This window comes from Formica exsecta, unplaced genomic scaffold, assembly GCF_003651465.1.
Source record: "Formica exsecta isolate Colony F162 unplaced genomic scaffold, ASM365146v1 scaffold458, whole genome shotgun sequence".
In the NCBI taxonomy this organism is placed as follows: Eukaryota; Metazoa; Arthropoda; class Insecta; order Hymenoptera; family Formicidae; genus Formica; species Formica exsecta.
In genome coordinates this window covers 252,897-273,325 of record NW_021851814.1, presented here as the reverse complement: position 1 = coordinate 273,325, position 20,429 = coordinate 252,897, and the positions used below count along the sequence as shown (strand labels likewise).

Genomic DNA, 20,429 nt, shown 5'->3' with positions numbered 1-20,429 from the left:
TTGTTTAGTATAAACTTGATATTATCTTTAAATACAATTCTCGTCACATTTTCCTTTGACATCTCTCTTGTTCACCATCAAGATACCGCCTTTCGTCATCAAGTTCCACATACATTATCAGGCCGATCATAAATTATTGTCTCACGCTAGGATTATAATATGTCGTCGTATTGCAAGTCAGCAACCTCAGATTACGTCCTGTTTCACGATTCTTACGCCAGATCAAACTAGCTAGATATAACAGGCATGAAGAATGAGAAGAGCTCCAAACATTATATATATTGCGGATGACATTCTCCGTTCTCAGTATTCGTAAGGAAGGTTGTTGATGAGTTCAAAGAGCAATGGAGAATCCTTTCACCACCCCTGGTATCGAGTTAAATCCAATAGAAAAGTTGGATTACTTTATGTTCGGATGGATCGATTACGCACTCTTCAGCCTGTTACTGCTCGTCAGCGTCCTCATCGGCGTGTATTTTGCCTTCTTCAGCAAGCAAGATAGCACGACGGAGTATCTTCTGGGCGGTAAACGCATGGGATGCTTCCCTGTCGCAATGAGCATCATCGCTAGGTCAGTGACTCTTCGATTATCGTGTGAGAAATAATGATTAATAAATCTTTTTTATTTTTCTGTATATACTTAATCACACATGAACTTGTAACTGTTTAGCCACATCTCGGGAATTACCTTGCTGGGCATACCTGCGGAAGTCTTTCATCATGGGACACAGTATACCGCATGCGTGATCACGTCGATCCTCACCGCTGTGATCACTTCCTACATTTTCCTACCAGTATTTTACAAACTGCAATTAAACAGCACTTTCGAGTACCTGGAAGTTAGATTCGCTAGGCCAGTCAGAATCCTCTCCTCGATACTGTTCACCATTTCACTCTTCATGTACGTGCCCATTGTCATCTATGTGCCCGCTATCGCCTTTGCGCAAGTCACCAATCTCAGTGTTCACATGATAACGCCGGTACTTTGCATCGTGTGCATCATTTATACCAGCATTGTAAGTAGAAATAAATTTAGTATTTACATTGTTTAATACCAAAAAAAATGTGTCATCCTTAAGCATTAATAAAGTACTAATAACGTATAATACAAGAAATACAAGAACATTAAATTTGAAAGTGAAATAACAGTGATTTTTATATCGCAAACTATCCGAGAAAAAGCTTGAGAAAAATTTAAAATTTATATAATCTAAAACTATTTACAAAGAATTTTACATTATCTTAAATTTTGGAATTCTTTTTGCTGCCATGTGCAGGGTGGTCTAAAAGCGGTTGTATGGACGGATACTATACAGTTTTCCGTGACTATCGGAGGTCTGTTCGCGATTCTCGTGCTGGGAATAAAGTCTGTGGGCAGCGTTGAAAAAGTGTGGAGAATTTCCGACGAAGGCGGTCGTCTTATTTTCTTCAAGTAAAACAAAAACACGAAGATAAACTTTTTTTTTTGTATTTTATCGTATATTATATTTCATATATTATTATTATTATTATTAATATAGCATGGATCCAAGCCCATTCGCAAGAAACACTTTCTGGGGCATGCTTGTAGGCATGACAGCAACGTGGCTCGGTCATCTCGCTATTCATCCGGGTACTGTGCAGCGATTTCTGTCAGTGCCTAGAGAAATCGATGCCAAGCAGTAAGTCCTTCACTAAGATACTATAGACGATCTATAACTTGCGATAAAATTCCATCGACTGATTTCATACCTGCTATTCTATCTTGTTGCAAATTATAGGATCAAGTAAAACAAAAACACGAAGATAAACTTTTTTTTTTGTATTTTATCGTATATTATATTTCATATATTATTATTATTATTATTAATATAGCATGGATCCAAGCCCATTCGCAAGAAACACTTTCTGGGGCATGCTTGTAGGCATGACAGCAACGTGGCTCGGTCATCTCGCTATTCATCCGGGTACTGTGCAGCGATTTCTGTCAGTGCCTAGAGAAATCGATGCCAAGCAGTAAGTCCTTCACTAAGATACTATAGACGATCTATAACTTCCATAATAAAATTCCATCGACTGATTTCATACCTGCTATTCTATCTTGTTGCAAATTATAGGATCGTCTAATACGGGAAGATTCTATAAAAATTCAGGAATAATGCTTTAATAATGTTTTTTTTATTGCACATGTAGCGGCACCGTGATTACTGCGATAGGACTAATCATTGTCAAACTGATCAGTGTGTTCACTGGATTAATAATGTTTGCTAAATATCATGACTGTGATCCTTTCCTGACCAAGGTACAAGTAAATGATATTCTCAAATCGTGCATTTTAAAAAATTATTTTAATGTTTGAAGAAAAGAAAGTAATTGCTATGTTAATTTTTTTTATCGTTATAATTATGATCTTTCGATTATGGAAAACTTTTATCGTTCACAGGCAATAAGCCGCACCGATCAGACCTTACCGTACTACGTGATGGACGTCGCTGGACATCTACCAGGACTTCCAGGATTATTCCTGGCGGGCCTGGTGAGCGCCGCGCTTGCAACTATGAGCGCCAGTTTGAACACCGTCTCCGGTACTATTTATGAGGATTTTATAAGTCCGTGGATCCCGGATAGCCCCAAGAAGGAAGCTATAGCTGCTAATATTATGAAGGTAAGCAACACACCTTACGACGTCCTTTCGGTAATTTAAATTTAAATAATTGTTTAATTGATCGATTGATTGATTTTTCAGATCATTGTTTTGGTAACCGGTGCAATTTCGGTTGGCTTGGTATTCCTGGTCGAGCAATTGGGCCCGGTCTTTCAGATAGCTTTGAGTACACGTGGCATGACTGACGGACCTTTGCTGGGTCTCTTCGCACTAGGAATACTGGTACCTTGGGCGAACACGAAAGGCGTGCTATTGGGTAGCTGTGTCGGTTTAATTAGTATGGCTTGGCTAGTGGGAGGCACTCAATGGCATATCATGCACGGCAGGATTAAGCAGGATTCGCTGCCCACATCGATGGATGGTTGCCCGTACCCATTGAACGAAACCCTTACGACCATGATACCGACGCCTGCTTGGATGGATCCCGACGAGGAACCAATGATGTTATTTCAAATATCCTTTATGCATTATACCATAATAGGAGCGGCGATTGTCGTCGTCGCCGGAACTATTGCGAGCTATATATTCGGCGTGGATTTGGAGAGCGTGAATCCTGATCATATTACGCCGATTATGAAAAGGTATGTGACAAAATTTTCAGGATTTATCAATCATTTTTATGTGTGTAATTTATATGCGTTTCCTCCTCCTTTTTTTCTCTTATTTTTCTGTTCGATTAAATTCAATTACTATTAAAGATAAAACTTTGTGTATTTTAGAAACACTTGTACTCTTAAAGTATAATTAAGATAAATTTCATGAACACATTAAGTCTATTCAGATATATTAATAAATGAATTTACTTTATCTTTCAACATTGGCTATATAATATTATATCGGCGCTCTTTTTCTAAAGTACGCGTATCCAGTTCTATAAACAGATTAAAATTCCACTAATAAAAAAAAGGTATTTCACTTGTTAAGCGAATGACACACGAGCGACTATTAAATTTTGCTGGTCGTCATTTCATTGCAAAGGTGCGATAACGACAAAAACCCATGGATCGTATACCTGAGATAACGATAATCACGCGTAATCATTATGGGCGCATAAAGTACTTCTGGGCTTATCACGATCGACATTTTCTTTGCAGTCTCTCCTCGTAATGCAACTCTCTCGTTACATTCTCTTCGCAGGTTTCTTCCTCCACGAAAATACGCCGAAGTCTCATTGAGAGAAGTGCCGTCATTCGACGTCACGCCGGAGAAAACCAAGTGATCGCGTTCGCTTTAATCGGTGACAATCGAGTTAAGCAAGATCGATCGGATTGAGATCGTCGAGGACTGTACGACAATCTCTCGAAATACCTCGAGTCACCGACAACGTTTTCGAGTCATTTGACAGCCGGTCGCGACAAAGGGGTGTCCCTTATTGATTAATAGACGCATGCGCCAACTATTTCGGTACATACATGTCGGATCGCGGTAGTTTTCGATCTCTCAGTGTCATTCCCAGTGTCTGTTGCAAAACATCAGCCGCGAAAGTGTCTTCTCTAGAATCTCCGATCAGACAATCAAAATCGAATGTCACGAGAGAAATTTCAACGAGAATCATAATCCTGGTTTGACGTTGGGAAAAAATATGTCTACTTATTGCTAATTTTATAATAGATTTTTTGACATTGCTCGTTAATAGATAAATTATGCAAAATAGATATTAATACACGTCGATATAAATATATATTAAGACATACTTTGGCATATCTCATGCGGCCCAGCGATTTAAATTAGACCTGTGGACATCAGACGGAAAGTTACGTCCCTGAAGATGATCATCGGGGTTGCTCGGGGACGACCGCACAATCTCGGGGATGAGACGGCCGCGCCTACACGTGGGGCGAGTGTCCTCGCGAGTAGCAAGTGTCTTCAGTCCGACCTCGCAACGTTCAACAAGTACGAGAGGCGATGGCATCCTCGCGGTGGTTCTTCGATCGCGGCATTCTTACGAACGGATGACATTTCGACATGTGACATTGCATGTGACATCTCCAAGTGATGGATCGTCAGCCGCCGAGAGCGTCAGCACGCGATCGACATATCCAAGATTTATTACGTGCCAAACTGAGGACAGAATGAAAAACTTTCATCGCGTATGCGAAGATTAATAATTCGGAATAAGAGTGAAACGTTCTTAGATCAATGACGAGCAATACTAAGTCTTCGTTTATCCTAATCAGGATCTGTCAGAATCCTGTATCAGGAGCTATAGCGATTCAGGAAAAGCCAATCATCTTTTTCTCGCACTTATGATTGGCACTGCGATCTGGAAGAGCATAGGTCTATAGAGAGAAGTGGATTCCATAAGGTTTCAATCTTTCTCTCATGAGAATATAATGCATCGAATGCCTTAGACAGTTTTGCCACAGTACCTGAAGATACGCGGCGCGCGGACGTGCTACATTATGGATAAACGTTTGCGAAAAATTGATGGAGTACAATATTGTCGATCGTCGGAGAGATTTAGCACAGTGGAGGAAGAATCCTGAGAGATCTTGGTTGTTATTTGATCGGTTGGCGGGCAGCGGCGGAACGAGTGGCATGCCGAAATATAGCCGCGCCCCGTCTTTAATAATAGATAAAAAACGTAGGCGCCCGTGCCGGAAAAAGAACAGAAATCGAGAGTCTCAGGAGAGAGAAATAGATATATATATATAGAGAGAGAGAGCCTGACTTTTAGCTCGGTGTTGAGAAAAAACGCACGTCACAGTATTTTCTTCGGCCGGTTATTATTTATATCGGCCGTTATTCTATCTCTCGCTCAATTTGATCGACTTTCGATTAACGTAATGAACGATTCGACTGGTGGAAAAGAATAGAAAGATTATCTGTATTCCACTTCGACAACACAGTAAAAACGTCATATCCAGCGATTCTGTCCTTCCGATTCTTCGGAAACGCACCAGGTCGATGCGATGAGAGTGCGAGAGGCGTATCTGCGTATTCCTTGGAAATGACATTGCCGTCGATGCAGAGGAACTTGCTGGGATTAATGCCTTAGACAGTTTTGCCACAGTACCTGAAGATACGCGGCGCGCGGACGTGCTACATTATGGATAAACGTTTGCGAAAAATTGATGGAGTACAATCTTGTCGATCGTCGGAGAGATTTAGCACAGTGGAGAAAGAATCCTGAGAGATCTTGGTTGTTATTTGATCGGTTGGCGGCAGGAAGCTCACGGTGGAGGTGCGCAAGCGGGATGGTCTGCTCCTCGATATGATCGCCAACATCAGCGGCAGTTTGGATCGACTCGACGGCGGTCTCAACGATATCGTTACGCAGACAGGAACTGCGCGGAATCGTTTGCGTCAACTGGTCGCTCTCCATCGTGAAAATCTCTTGGTGTGCGCGTTGCTTGGCGAGAAACAAAGACAGAGGCGGTTATCCGGCGAGGACAAGACGACCGAAGTACGCCGTGTCGCGCAATCATCTATAACCGGTTCGAGAGGTTTTTATCGGACGTAAAAGGACGCGGAAGGTATATTAGATCGATGCGCGAACAATTAAATTGCATTTAATTTAATATATTTTTATTTAAAATATATCGTACTTGAATCGCACGATAATTTTTCTCCTTTTGTGAAAATACAGTTAATTACAGTCACTCGACTATCAATTTAATTTCACTAAATCATTACCTTATACTTAATTAATTAATTACTTTCTCTCTCTTGCATCGATCTAGTATGTAGGAATAACAAATTAATTAGGTACTTGATAAGACAATCATCCGTAAGCGAATCGTATTTCAGAAATCGAGAATGCATACGTAGTGGAACACATACTCTAGATAGTAGATTTCATCTATTTTCTGAAACTAGAAGATACGATAAGTCGATCATACATTGTGGGAAACTAGATGTTCAAGGTGGGGGCCAATTAAAACAATTTCGCAATCACGAAGAGTAGTCGGCGCTTGAGATGCGGAATATTAGAAGGCGGTCGAATAGTTGTATCATCTGTCGCGCAAATAATAATTGTTATTATATAAATGCACATCTATGGAAAAACGAGAATTGTCCGCGAGATTATCGAAGGTAGAATTGTGATCGAGTTTGTCTTAAATCAAGTATGTGTGAATATTCCTATATGTTATGTATGAATTTTTGTTGCAAATTGTTATCACGATATCCCTATAATTAGCGTATTCTCCCAAACCAATTAGCAATATCCGTTAAATTAATATACAATACATACGCGTCAAGTATTCGCGCTATAGTTTGTTCGAATATATAGACTGTTCCATATTTGCTGGGAATTTCTTGATTGGTATTTCGATCGATTTAAGAAACTTCTCTAAACCATTCAACAATATTAGAGATAATATTTGAAAAATCTTAAGAAAAAATCAAGAAAACTGTTACCGAAATATTTCTTCTATCCTGGAACGTTCTGTATTTATCGATACACAATAACAATTTAGTGTACATTTACGTTTGTGTATTATCAAACAGACCGACGTGTCGAATGCGCGCTCAAACCATATGTGTTATTTCGGACAGCAAATATTATTACTTGATGTATGCACATAAGAGAGATGCGATCTTCTCTCTTGCAGAGGGAAATCTTATGCATAATTATTTTTATAACTCACTTTGGAAAAAGATGCGAAAATAAATCATTTATGTGTACTTTGTGTTTTTTGTTTTTTTTTTTATTTTTACCCTTTAATCGATGAACTTCGTTCATCAATTATTTATGAAGATTACGAAGAGAGTGAAATACCTGAATTGCTTTCAACTCTTCCATATCTATAAAAAAAACTGAATTAACTCTTCATAATTTATAGATTTAAATCAAGACGATTTAAAATGCATTTGAATTGTCGGATTAAATCTTTGTAATTTGTCTATTTCAATAAATGTAATTCGGAGCGTAATTGCAGGTGGATCGATTGAAAAACCGAAGCCAAAAATTGCACACTCGAGAGTTAGAAATTTCTTCATCATCTGGATAGCTATTATTTATTGCGAAGGAAATTCCGGAAAGATATTAATTATATATCGATCATCTCCAGCCGCAACGAGGTACAGTTACGTATATTTTATATATATATGGACCATATTGCCGTACATTTTACGTTATCTTTCGACTAATAAAAGTTTCTTATCAGTCTGGCGATACGCAACATTATTTTCCACGTCCAGGTTTAAGCGTCCAGACACGTTGCTTCGTATAATCGATATGCCTACTCTCCATGCATAGCAATGAATATTTCTTTTTTCGACAATATATGTTTTTAATTATTTTTCCTTTTGTTATCTTTTCCGATTACGACATATTATTAATCGACCGAATTTGGACACGATGACCTCAGCAATCGCTCACTTTATCAATCGGTGAGACGGATCCGTGCTCTTTTACAATATCTTTTCTAGCAGTCGAAGCGCTAAGAATCATACGTCAGTGCGAACAACACGCTTTCCCTCTCTCTTTCGAGATGTATGATTACGCAGTTGATCGAGCTCTCCTCAGTCGATCGGCACGTCTACAGGATGGCAGAAAAGAGAAGTGCGTATTTCGTAACAATGATCGCGTTCAGCAGAACAATTGTTGAGTTATCATCTTGTCAACACTCGAATTTATTTGTTGTATCTAAAAATAAGAGCTGATCACATTCGATTGCTACTAAGCGGTTTGTTCTGCTGAACGTGTCCAATTATACATCAATTGGGGTATCCGATTATCACAATTAATACAATAAATGTAAAACGTAATCCAGCACTATATATTTGAACGATTAGATTATTGGATCACGCTTTACGTTTATAATGATCGCTATCCAATTGTAATAATCGGAACCGTTATCATAATTGCCCTACATTGTTTTAAATGCTTTTGAAATAATCTTAGCGTGTTGCCAGCCTTGCGGACCGGGTTACAGGAGCCCGAGAGCGGCGATGCTCGAGGGGCCGCGCGAAAAACTCCTGTACGTCATTGGGATACATACAGATCCCGAGAAGGCCGATGTCCTTTGCACAGTTGATGTGGATCCTGATAGTCCTACCTACTGTCAGGTAAAAAAAATATTTGAAACATATAGAAACTTAAGCAAGAAGAAATTAAACTCGAGTGTTTCTTTTTTCTTGTCAGATAATACACAAACTGAGAATGCTGGCGGTTGGCGACGAACTACATCACTCCGGCTGGAATATTTGTAGTAGCTGTCACGATTCGTCACGTAAACGTGATATCCTGGTATTACCCTGCCTTATGTCAGATCGAGTCTATTTTGTTGATACGAGCGACGAAAGAGCGCCCAAGATTAAGAAGGTACCGTATGAATGTACAGGGTGTCGCAGAAAAATACTCCATGAAAAATCTCGCAGAGAATATGCGCTGTAATGTGACATAATGCTACGATATCGCAATGGCATATGATCCCGCGATATCCTGCGCGGAGATATGAAACGAATAAGATATCTTTATCTTGCTAAAGTGATATTGTTTTTAAAAGGTTCTGGAACCGAAAGAGATGCACAAGTATGGAATATCCACGCCGCACACTTCGCATTGCTTGCCAACTGGCGAGATAGCGATCTCCACCATGGGGAATCTCAACGGTGACGGGTTGGGCGAATTCTTCTGCGTCGATGCCGAGACTCTGGAGGCGAAGGACACGTGGACGAGAGGTCACATTAAAGCGAACTTTGGATACGATTTTTGGTACCAACCGTATCACGACGCGCTTGTCGCTACCGAATGGGGTGCACCTAGAGTTTTTAAAAAGGGATTTATTTCAGAGGACGTTTATAATCCCAGTAAGTTTTTAATTGCATGTAATTTTATGATGAGATATTTTATGGGAGAATCATTTACCGGAGTATAAAATACCATTTGCTGATTTGCAGAGATTTATGGCAGAAGCTTGAACGTTTATTCATGGAATGAGCGAAAGTTGAAACAGACCATCAATCTAGGGGACGACGGAATCGCGCCTCTAGAGATTAGATTTCTCCATGATCCCTTGGCAGCCGAAGGATTCGTGGGTTGTGCGGTAACATCGAATGTTTATCGATTTTACAAGGCAGACGACAATTCGTGGAAGACCGAAAAGGTGATCCAGGTGCTACCGAAGAAAGTCGAAGGATGGGTCACTCCTCTAATGTCAGGTACTACGAAAATTATTTTTTTTTTTTCAAACAAGACTAAAATATACTAGGTAGAAAGCTTTCAGTAACAACATTCTTCATCTATTCCTCCTTGTCTGTTGACGATTACGAAGTATCTTTCTTCGTCCTTTCAGGTATGATCACCGACATCCTACTGAGTCTCGATGACAAGTATTTGTATTTGTCAAACTGGTTGCATGGCGACGTTAGACAGTATGACATCTCGGACACAAGAAATCCGAGATTGACTGGTCAGGTCTTCTTAGGCGGGTCGATACTAAGCGATTCGCAAGTACGCGTAATTCGAGACGAGGAAATGAATAGTCAACCTGATCCCGTCCATGTAAAGGGACGGAGATTGTACGGTGCGCCGCAAATGTTGCAGCTAAGCTTGGATGGACGTCGTTTGTACGTGACTACATCGATCTTTAAACCATGGGATAAGCAGTTTTATCCCGATCTCCTCAAGTGAGTACCTTTTTCGATCCTCTTGCCTTCTTCCGCTTTATTTCTCTCTTCTCTTTCCATGACATCAAATTTTTACACCATCTATTCGTACGATCTAATATTCTGCTCATTCTTAGATATGGATCAACGATGGTGAAGCTTGATATCGATGTCGAAAAGGGCGGCATGAAGCTCGACCATCAATTCCTCGTTGATTTCGGCACCGATAAGAGCGATATTCTGCTGGCGCATGAGATGAGGTGAGAGATATTTCATAATGTATCGTGTCAATAAAAGAGGAAAGCTTTTATTTATTTTCTTTTCCAGTTCTGTAAAAAATATAAATAAATCAGTGGAATTCAAATTGTGTATAGTAACAAATTTGTAACATTTCAAATTTTTCATTTTTTTATTTAGATTCTATCTTTTTCTAATTTTAATATCAAATATTTAATTTCACAAATTAAATTTCTGTTAATATTTTTATTTTAAAGAAATAGACTATTTTATTCTCGTACTTCATATCGTGTCATCAATTTTTGGGTAGATATCCCGGTGGAGATTGTACTTCTGACATATGGCTACCGGAAAAATAGAACTTTAGATGATTGGATTGAAAAAATGACTGGATAACGGAAATATATATTAATATCTGCAGAAATATATGTATCGTAGAATAATGCAGTAGCATATATTCTACATCCACGCTATTTTGTACGATTAATCTTCTTAAATAAAGACTTTCCATCTAGGAAATTATTCGTGAATGCTTTTTGTTAGGGATAATGAAGAAACACCTGAGAGATAAAAGGTAAATTAATAGAAAGACTCATATCTGTTTCGATAGTGTTTCTCTTATTAGTTCCAGCATTGCATCAAGTAATATAGTAAAAGTTTTGTATTTTTTGTAATTATATAATAAATAATCAATTTTCTTTTCTTTGAGTTTTTACACAAATAAAATTCGTCTACGCCAAACTCGTAGTCATTTATTGTGTAAAGTTTGTCGAAAGGTTACAAATCAGAAAAAATTTGAAAATCTCTTAGAGCTGCGCTATGAAATTCTGTCACGTTTCCCTAAAATGTTGTGTTGGCCAATTTCAATTTCAATTTGTATAGCATTTTGTGTGTTATTTGTATATGATATTTTAGAAAAAACCTGCCGTATATATATTATATAGATGTGTTTTTCAGAGGCTAAAGAAAAAAGAAATCTATATATAAAATCTAACAATACTTTAGTTATCCTCTTTAAAAAAAAAAAAAAAAAATAGTTTTAAGAAATTAATTTTGACTAAACATTATCTAATTATTTTAATTAAATAATTATAAAATTTTTTACTTATTTTACATAACGAATTATTTTTTTTCAGGAAAAATAATTCCTAGTAAAATAATAAATAATCTTTTAAAATTTTGTTTTTTATCAAATTTGAGCGTTCTTAACGACCAATCACCGGCCTTACATTTATATAGATTTTTTTCTCCATTCTAGCTTGTGGAACACATCTGTATAGTAGATTCCTCTTAAAACATCCTGCACATATTACTCAATGAGTTATGTTAAACTGATAAAATTCATACAATTATGTAAATTCGCAACAAACATTTAAAAGAAACGAGTGTTTATCATTACTTCTGCAATGTATATGTGAAAATCTTTATTTATGACAGCATTATTCAAGCAATTAAAACATGACTCGGCGAAATGTGCAACGCCAGAGAGTAGCGAGGACACTATCATGTGTCACAATGTTGGCTACGAAGCTAATGAATTTTTTTTGTCCGGATCGTCCGATACTAACATTATAAAACTCACAAACTGAGTCGACGTGATAAACTTTACAAAACTATGTACGCATTTACCGCAGAAATTATTTTGTTTCATTATAATCGACGATAAATTGCGATTGTGCCGCGAGATCATTAAATTTTCCAAATTTACACTTACGCGCGCGTATATATATATGTATGTATATCTGTATGTTTGTAGAGACGTATGATATCTGTAATATGTGAGCAGTGTATCTGCATACGTATGTAAGTGTAAGTGTATATACATATGCGCTGATTTTGAACATATTTAGTTACATAAAGTAACTTAATAATAATAAACTATTTTTTTATGTCAAGTCGCGGACATTTTTAAAATTTTGTCTTTTATTTTGTTTCATCTTATTGAAAAATAATGCTGTAATACGTTTACATGATCTCGGACTCCTGATCGAATTAATCATCAAATGTATATCTGTGTATACATCGGTGTACATGTATCTAAAATCAAAATGTCGGTGCGAAAACCGATTCAGATGCCTCGATTGAAATGCTAGGCGATTTTAATCCCTGACACTATCTATGACATTACGCAAATTATATTGCATATATAGGTAATAATTGGGATCGTCACTACGATCGAGACTTTCATCATTATCATCGGACTTCCCATCAATATATCGTCAGCCGAACTTCTCGCGACTACACCGTTAGCGTTAGGATATGGCCGATTCTATGCTTCCCCCAAAAATTCATGGCTCCCAAAAGAATAATACTTATCTCTGCACATTTATCCGCCCAATATACCATACATTCTTGAAAAAAAAAAAAAAAAAAAAAAAAAAAAAAAAAAAAAAAGAAATAAAGAAAGAAGACACACTCATTACATATCCATAAGTATAATAGATTGCACACCAGCCTCGGTTTTTGAGACAATTATAGAATCAGCATTCAGCACAGTGGATTTTCAGTTGTCGCGCCGGAGAGATTGATCCTGAAAAACCGACTTGTTTCTTGATTGACTTGTTTCCCCGGATGACACTCCGCCATATCTGGTTTCGAGCGGAGTGGAGTTTTGCCTCCTACGGCAACGTAGGGCGACATAGATACGACGGTACAAGTTTGAATACCGTCATGTGAGACGAGTGTCGAGCCATCGGGGCGCGCGAGCGCCAACAGCTCTTCGTTCAGACCCACGGTGTCCAGCCTTCGTACAGCAAGGCTAGGTTATCGTTGCTTAGCGCTTCGCGTATCACGTATTCCACTTGCTCAGCCGTGGTATACTTCCGTGTCGGTTGCGGATCGCGACCTTCCAGCTTCATGCGCACGCGACGCCACACGTTCAGCGCGTAGGCGTTTCGCTCTTGTACAGCTGGAAGAAAATAACAATTTTCAATTTTCAAAAGATTGATAATCTATACAGCTAATGCGAATTAGAAACTACTTGGTACCTTTGCCCGTAGTCGGATCTCTGGCTAATGGTGTTCCTTTCCTCGGACTCAAGCATACGCTCTCTTGTCGTATCAGTCTGCTGCCTTTCTTCTTCAGATTGTCCGGTTTTTCCGCGGCTTTCGCCGGATTCAATTTGTGCTCGCTCGCGAATTCTAACAGTTGATTGTACAAATTGGGTGCTTTAACTGCCATCGTCTCTAGATCAATCTTGATCGCCACGCCGCGAGCCGAATCGAAATTATTGGACTCTAATTCCTTCACAATCGTCGATACACTTTCCGTGAAAGAGCGATAGGCGGACAAGAAATCCTGCAAACCGTCAATGTTCTCCTGTTTTACCATCGTTTTCAATAGCACTCTAACGTCCGACATAAGTCGATGATGTTCGGCGAGCACATTCTGTAAATTTTTGACTCGCTCTCTCAAATAATCCTCGGCGGTGAAGAGAGCTTCTTGCTTCTCTTGTAACTTCTTCTGGGTATCGACTATCGCCTCAGATACGATTTTCTCGGCTTGCTTCAGCCATGCGGTGTCTACGTTGTTTTCCAGCTGCAATAACTGTACGAGGCTCTCCTCTATCATGGTAACAGTGATATTCAAATTGGCTGTCAGCACACAGCTCTCTTCCCAGTGTTTGATTAGTTTGACCAAATTGGCATCGTGCGTCATGCTTTCCGATGTTCTGGTCCTCAGAGCTTCGTAGTGTAATATAGAATTGCATGTGTTCACCACCATCGCTGCTAGATTGTGTTGTCTGGTCAATTTCTCGCATGATGACAATACCGCGTTGTCGAACGCGGACATAACTTCGCCCAATGCTGGATTGGCGCCAGCAGCCCACTTGAGACGTTGCACGGCGCTTGAGACAAGATTCTGTTGTTGCTCACGAGCCTCGCATACTCGCGATTGCAAGTTCGACAGTGCCGCCGCAGTTTTTCGCAGCTCCAGCATAAAGGTGGACCGATCTAAAGAAATTATAGTTCAGATTTCATTATATAATTACATTAATTATGCATAAAATGTATAATTACATTAATATATATATATATATAAAATTTTAATTTAATTAAAAAATAAAATATATAGATAAAAAGAAGAAAACAATAAAATATACGTCACATACTTAGAGGATTCATTGGATTTATGTTGGATCTTAGCATCATGATATCCTCGTGCAACCAATGATGGGCCATTAGCTGAAGTTGAAGTCTCTGCAAACTGGCTCTAGCTACTTCGACGCTTTGTTGCGCCAGTCTGGCGCCTTGTTTCCGTCGCCAGGCGCTTTCCAGCGTGCTACTTAACGCGCCCGCTTGCGCCAAGGTTGAGCCCGAGAACAATCCCTTCTTCAAGCACAGATCCACCATCTTCCGACACAGCTCCTCCAGTGAAACTTTGCTTTCTGCTCCGATATCTCTTTGTTCAATCTCGGTGGTTACGTTCAGGCCCATGCGTTGCAGCAGGAAACACAAGGTGATTGCCAATGTTTGTGACGTAACGCCGAGCAATTGTCTCGAAACGTAATCGGCTGTGAATACTCGGACAGGTTTGTTAAGTCGTTCGTCGTCGTACACATTCGCTAGTCCGCCTTTGAACGCGGTAGCAATGTCCCTGCACATCATGAAGAATTCCTGTATCGTATGTAATCTCTTAATCAGGAATATGTCCTCTAGAACTTGTCTGGCTGCCTTGTTGAAGATGGGCGCTGACATCTCTTTAGCCTCGCGTATCTGATCGATTTTTTTCCAATTTAACGGGATGTCCAGCGAACTCAAAGTGGCCACCAAGGCGTTACCTTCCATTTGCAATTTCTCGAACAGGCCGTTGAAACCCATTAGCAGCATTTGACCCGGAGTCAAAGTTTCTTCCTGATTCAAGTCCTGAATCTCCGCTGGTCGCGACAGTAACGCCTCGAATCGTAATCTCATATTAGCCACTATACCTTGTATCATCGCATGCGGACTCTCCATCTCCATCACGGTGAATCGAAGATGCATCTCGAGCTGCGCCAAAATGTCACCGAGAGGTATCCCGGTCATTATTATGATCTCGCTGAGTTCGCCCATCATTCGCATGACGCTCGGCTCCTCCGTGACAATAGTCTTCATCGCTTCCGGCAGTATAATGGTTTGAAAGTTATAATTAAGTTCCTGTAAACCCTTGTATATGCAATCGGCGCTCTTCAGGCATTTGAGTATCAGCGAGATCTTAGGGTCGTTATTCGTCTTATGGTTCTCCGGTATCAGCGTGATCAATTCAGCGATTAGCGATGACATTAGACGCATCTCGTCTAGAAACCAGTCCCCTTCGCGAGACGTGAGATCCACCAGACAATCCCCGGCGCATTTGGCCGCGCCTTCCATCATCAGGTATCGCTTATTCAAGGCACATAGCGCGGTAATATTGACGCACTCGAGCGCTCTTTCCGCGCCCTTCTCTCGTCGCAGGAATCCTACAATCTGTGCCTTCGACTCGACATACGCCTTTTCAATCCTATTGCCGGCTTCCGGCAAGCCTTCGGATACTATTCTTTCATAAGCTTTCTTGAGTCTCTCGTTCGAATCGTTTAGAATCGCTTGCATCTGATACGAGAAGGCTGAACCTGTGGATTATTCGGGTTGATCGGATTTAGATTTCCTTCAAACTGCGTCATAACCTCGTGACACGCCTCGACGGTCCCTGAGGTCAATAACTTGTTGGCCCATGTGTGATAGAGTACGGTACGATGCTGCGACAGAGTGCTTAGGGGATACAGGCTGCAGATAGCGGAATACTGACTCAACAAGTCCAAACAGGTGCGTATAAGAATGGATTGCTGAGTAGCCAACTGGGTCAATTCATTCTCCGATTGTTCGCATTGTAATATCATCTGACTCTGTCCGGCGTTTTGCAAAAACTCTTTCACGAGATCAAACACCACGTGATCCTCTTGATTCGCCGAGGTTCCTAATTCTGCCAGCCACTGTCCCAATTGGGGTCCTCGCACCGCGGCCAACGCGATCTAAATTGACAATGAAAATATTGAAGAAATATTGCAATTCAAAACACATTTGGTTAATCACTTAAGACTCACATTATGCATATTAATCTGCTTCTCACATTCCTCTATCTTATCTTTTAAGCCAGCTTTCGCTTTTTCGTGAGCGTCTCGCGCTCGTTTAAACGAGTTATATCGGTTCACGACCGAGTACAATGCATGATTCCGACCCATCGCCTGTGCCTCCTTCACTAACGCGAGTTGCTGATGTCGGTCCTGCAGTAAATCCTGACACTGACGTGACGCTTCGGTCGTCTCGATCCAACAGTTCAAGTGATGACACAGCAGTGGTAAGATTTTAGTCAATTCGTCTCTGTGATTTCACCATTAAAACCATTATTATAAATAACTTGTTATTTCTAATATTTAATTAGCATAATAAGAGATAAATTGATAAAAACACAAAGCCTCTTTTACTATCAAGACTTTTTACATTTCTATAAAATAAGAATATATTAAAAAAACAGAAATTATATTTTAAATTGTAGAAAAATATGTATGTAAGATTTACTAGTTTCTTCTTTAAATCTAAAACAAAATAAATAAAAATAAGACACTCGTTGACCGTGAAACTTGTCTCTCACCGATTAGCCAGCCATTCAACACGCATCTCCGCCGTTCTTACGGCGAACATCGCACGTGTAAGTTCCTGCTCCAGTTGTTTCCTTCCGACACCGGTACATCTCGCTCTGGCCTGGCAAGCACCGTAACTCGCTATACTTGTATCCGCGCCAGCTCGCCAATCCACCAGAGGATCATAGACAAAGGCCTCCAGCAAGGTCAGGAGCGTCTCGCGGCCTCTGCGCATCACTCTCAAAGTATGCTCGCAGGCGAACCTAAATATACCCTAGACACATAAATAGCAATTTCCATTATGTACCACATTCATTGCCGGGGCGGGAATATAATAACCATCGATCGCTCGTAATTTTGCATTTATTCGTTTCCCATCGACTTTTTTTTTCGAACCAATCACTGATAGCGGCTGATAGTTGGAACAGTACTTTGCCAAGGAAACCACACACAGATGAGCAGATAAGTGAAACCACTCTTGAACGAACGAAGTAGTATCGTATCTGTCGCAGATTGTTCCGTATTGATCTATACTCTCTCGTCAAAACGTATTATAAACGTTCTCATGAAAATAAAAAAATCGCGCTTCCTTAAGGGGAAACTCCCGTTTCTTCAAAAAGTGACGAAACAGAGACGAGGTGAGAATCATCTTACATTATATATTTTTGTAATAAAAAAGATTCATTCGAACGCTTCGTAGATTTACGTAATCGTGATGCGTGATCCGGTGTGTACTTTGACGTTTCATAAAGTACCATTAAAAACCTGTTTCTCTTTGTGTGTGCAGAAGGTAAATGGCCAAGGTAAGAGACCCGGCGTTATAACTTTAAACGTATTAACTGACTGACCATTTTATATGCTTTTAGTATAGAAATTGTATTCATGGTTTCACGCAGCAGTTTTACACAACGTACGACTAAGAGCACATCTTCATAAGGCAATCGTGATATCAAGACACGGCATAAATACGTATTCAATCTGATTTCTGTAAATATATCCGCGCAAAATTTTTATGGCGTCAAAAAAGATACGGTAATTTTAACCATGCTCTAATTTTACCTTTTACAAAAAGAAAAATCTTAATATAAATCTATATAAATTCAATTAGACTTTTACAATCTCACAATTCAAATTAGAGGTGAATACTCAAAAAGTTCTCTGCTAATTTGTCGAAGAGAATGTAAAATCTTACATAGTCTAATAATGTTTAATGCTTAAAGATACTATATAGTTTATGTTTTCAGAACCATGTGTTTAGAAGAGAACAACATTACTGAAGCGAGCGACAAGCCAGAACCTGATAAACACATTTGGATCTTCATAGACAGCTTCCTGTTTATCGTGATCGTTTCGGGAAACGCTCTCACGATACTGGCCATCGCGTGGACTCGCAAGCTTCGAAATGTCATTTCCAATTATTTTATACTCAATCTAGCGGTGTCGGATCTCTTGGTGGGTGTAACGTTGCCCTATCACTTTGCGTTTTACGTGGATCAATCGTTGAGAAACAACAAGACGGTATGCATCTCACGCTTCGTCATCGTCGGCTTAGCGTGCGGCGGGAGCATATACAATCTCATAGCGATCGCCATAGATCGTTACATCGCTATCGTGCATCCGTTGAGTTACAATGCGTACGCGACGAGAAAACGAGTACTGATAATCATAGCCATCACTTGGATATTCGTCACGGGCGTGTATTCGATTCCGATATATTGGAATTGCTTCGATACCGCAAAGACATGCGAATTCGACACAATATTGCCGAGGTACTGATTGCTACAATGATTCATCATTTCTCGGTAATCCGATATGGCGATGGATTATAAATTTCGATATTCCAAAATAGCTCGTAACATATGGTGTGTGGCCGTGTAAAAATATAATTATTTCATATCGGCGCAATCGTCGTAAATTATCTTTCTTCATCGATTGGTTTAATGTCTCCAATTCTTTTTGATTTTAGCTTCTTTTTCTTCCTTCAATCACAAGATTATAAATAATAAATTTTTTTTATAGCTGTTTCCTAGCGTATATACTGCTGCCGTCCTTTTCTCTCAGTTGGATAGCAATGTTTCTATTATATTGGAAGATTTGGAGAGAAGCGCACTTGCATGCACGCCGAATGAATCTCAGTATTATTCCGAACATTGCTGGGAAACATGATCATAAAAGCGTAAACGTATGATATAGTATTTTGAATCAGAGAGCCATTGATAGAATTGAAAATCTTACGAATAAGTAAAATTTGAGCATGCATTTTCGTAGGTGGTGCTGCTGATACTTGGCTGCTTTTCAATTTGCTGGCTTCCCTTTTTCGTTATGGCCTGCATTCAATTCTTTGGTGAGAAAACGGATGTAACAATGCTATGCTACAAATGCGCGTTTGCATTAGCTGTCGCTAATAGCGGAATGAATCCCTTCATATACGCGTGGAAAAACACCAATTTCCGCAAGGCCTTTCAGAAAATTTTGCACTTCAAATCACCAAATAAAAATCTAAACTCAAGTTTTAAAATATACTTGGAGAATCAACGTGAGTTAAAGAAACAACAAACGAATGTAGAAAATGGTATACACGGAAACGATAACTTGCACGAATATTCGTCCAGTAGTCAATCTAATTTAGCAGAAGAGAACAGAATAGACAACACAATTTTGTGAATCGAATTCTATAGAGTTGAAAATTCGATAGAAATCTCAATCTCTAGTAGAAAATTATATAAAAATTGTTCCACTTTTTTTATATTTGTTCGTATAAATGTCTTCTTTTTCAAAAATCAAAAACATAGATAAAAAAAATTGTAAAAGTATCACGACAAATTATCGTGCAAAATTAAAATACAAATATACATTTTGCACATTTTTAATCTCTACGCGAATCAATGTTCAAATGCGATGAAATGTTTCATCGTTGATCAGACTTTCTAGAATTAAAAAAATAAAAAATAATAATATAAACACTATTTTCTTCTTTCTTTTCTCTTTCTTATTCACTTGTCTCTTTCTGTTCCTCTCCGCGTTGTCGAGAAACGTTCTACTTCCTTACCTCGACGCCAGTTACTCCCAAAGCCGCTTTGATATTGGGCGTCATGCGGAACGGCACTTTCTCCGGGACGCGTAGCGTTTTTCCCTTCTCGAAGCAGACGTTGTAATCGATGTGCACGACTTCTCCAGTATTGAGATCGACGAGGACATTATCCAGGTGTCTGTCGCCTAAGCCTATGATGTAGCCGATAATGGACATCACCGCAACGGAATACGAATAATTCTTAGTGGCTTGCCACCAGCTACCGGCATGGATGCTGTTACACCAGATTTCTCTGAAATAATAAAAAATAAACTTTCAAAAATCTGATTAAAATAAATAAATATATATATAATATTATATAATAT

At 39.3% G+C, this 20,429-nt stretch overlaps 4 protein-coding genes, 1 long non-coding RNA gene and 1 pseudogene across 7 annotated transcripts in view; 4 read left to right on the top strand and 2 right to left on the bottom strand.

The window, feature by feature from the left end:
* The first annotated feature begins 54 nt into the window (after positions 1 to 54).
* Positions 55 to 3,880, top strand: LOC115240891 (sodium-coupled monocarboxylate transporter 1-like). Its single transcript, XM_029816313.1, has 8 exons — positions 55 to 571; positions 671 to 1,016; positions 1,278 to 1,432; positions 1,521 to 1,661; positions 2,173 to 2,281; positions 2,423 to 2,644; positions 2,726 to 3,225; positions 3,782 to 3,880. Exons 1-8 carry the CDS (start codon positions 345 to 347, stop codon positions 3,861 to 3,863), a joined length of 1,782 nt encoding a protein of 593 aa, XP_029672173.1. The 5' UTR covers positions 55 to 344; the 3' UTR covers positions 3,864 to 3,880.
* On the bottom strand, positions 1,844 to 2,536 carry LOC115240893. Its single transcript, XR_003884833.1, has 3 exons — positions 2,451 to 2,536; positions 2,068 to 2,118; positions 1,844 to 1,973 (listed from the first exon to the last, which is right to left on the bottom strand). It is a non-coding gene; the product is annotated as an uncharacterized LOC115240893 (long non-coding RNA).
* LOC115240892 lies at positions 3,283 to 7,273 on the top strand (annotated as a pseudogene).
* Positions 7,274 to 7,895: 622 nt separating this feature from the next.
* LOC115240885 (methanethiol oxidase) lies at positions 7,896 to 10,957 on the top strand. The gene is made up of 8 exons (XM_029816304.1): positions 7,896 to 8,153; positions 8,496 to 8,659; positions 8,736 to 8,915; positions 9,100 to 9,403; positions 9,494 to 9,754; positions 9,889 to 10,222; positions 10,339 to 10,461; positions 10,749 to 10,957. The coding sequence occupies exons 1-8, from the start codon at positions 8,087 to 8,089 to the stop codon at positions 10,795 to 10,797; spliced, it is 1,482 nt and encodes a 493-aa protein (XP_029672164.1). The 5' UTR covers positions 7,896 to 8,086; the 3' UTR covers positions 10,798 to 10,957.
* Positions 10,958 to 11,136: 179 nt separating this feature from the next.
* The window catches only part of LOC115240955 (serine/threonine-protein kinase SMG1), an 18,196-nt gene continuing 8,903 nt past the window's right edge, over positions 11,137 to 20,429 (bottom strand). Inside the window, 7 exon segments of the mRNA XM_029816426.1 lie at positions 11,137 to 13,346; positions 13,426 to 14,391; positions 14,550 to 16,019; positions 16,022 to 16,424; positions 16,497 to 16,773; positions 17,045 to 17,307; positions 20,083 to 20,356. Of these exon segments, the coding sequence (XP_029672286.1) occupies positions 13,162 to 13,346; positions 13,426 to 14,391; positions 14,550 to 16,019; positions 16,022 to 16,424; positions 16,497 to 16,773; positions 17,045 to 17,307; positions 20,083 to 20,356 (3,838 nt within the window). The 3' untranslated portion in view covers positions 11,137 to 13,161.
* On the top strand, positions 17,226 to 19,861 carry LOC115240887 (D(2) dopamine receptor). Of its 3 annotated transcripts, XM_029816306.1 has the most exons (7): positions 17,226 to 17,278; positions 17,443 to 17,671; positions 17,734 to 17,836; positions 17,900 to 18,065; positions 18,278 to 18,802; positions 19,053 to 19,215; positions 19,302 to 19,757. In XM_029816306.1, the coding sequence occupies exons 4-7, from the start codon at positions 18,046 to 18,048 to the stop codon at positions 19,695 to 19,697; spliced, it is 1,104 nt and encodes a 367-aa protein (XP_029672166.1). In that variant the 5' UTR covers positions 17,226 to 17,278; positions 17,443 to 17,671; positions 17,734 to 17,836; positions 17,900 to 18,045; the 3' UTR covers positions 19,698 to 19,757. The 3 variants fall into 3 exon arrangements, with proteins under 3 accessions (XP_029672166.1, XP_029672167.1, XP_029672168.1); XM_029816307.1 differs by lacking the exon at positions 17,226 to 17,278 and having other exon boundaries at positions 17,330 to 17,671; positions 17,930 to 18,065; XM_029816308.1 differs by lacking the exon at positions 17,226 to 17,278 and having other exon boundaries at positions 17,332 to 17,671; positions 19,302 to 19,861.

Excerpts from the sequence above, each read along its gene's own strand:
- LOC115240885 (XM_029816304.1), top strand. The coding sequence starts at position 8,087 with ATGATTACGCAGTTGATCGAGCTCTCCTCAGTCGATCGGCACGTCTAC. Across the intron at positions 9,404-9,493 it reads AGAGGACGTTTATAATCCCA|AGATTTATGGCAGAAGCTTG; the intron begins GTAAGTTTTTAA and ends GCTGATTTGCAG. Across the intron at positions 10,223-10,338 it reads TTTTATCCCGATCTCCTCAA|ATATGGATCAACGATGGTGA; the intron begins GTGAGTACCTTT and ends GCTCATTCTTAG.
- LOC115240891 (XM_029816313.1), top strand. The coding sequence starts at position 345 with ATGGAGAATCCTTTCACCACCCCTGGTATCGAGTTAAATCCAATAGAA. Across the intron at positions 572-670 it reads GCAATGAGCATCATCGCTAG|CCACATCTCGGGAATTACCT; the intron begins GTCAGTGACTCT and ends GTAACTGTTTAG. Across the intron at positions 2,282-2,422 it reads GTGATCCTTTCCTGACCAAG|GCAATAAGCCGCACCGATCA; the intron begins GTACAAGTAAAT and ends TATCGTTCACAG.
- LOC115240887 (XM_029816308.1), top strand. The coding sequence starts at position 18,046 with ATGGCGTCAAAAAAGATACG. Across the intron at positions 18,803-19,052 it reads TTCGACACAATATTGCCGAG|CTGTTTCCTAGCGTATATAC; the intron begins GTACTGATTGCT and ends TTTTTTTTATAG. Across the intron at positions 19,216-19,301 it reads ATGATCATAAAAGCGTAAAC|GTGGTGCTGCTGATACTTGG; the intron begins GTATGATATAGT and ends GCATTTTCGTAG.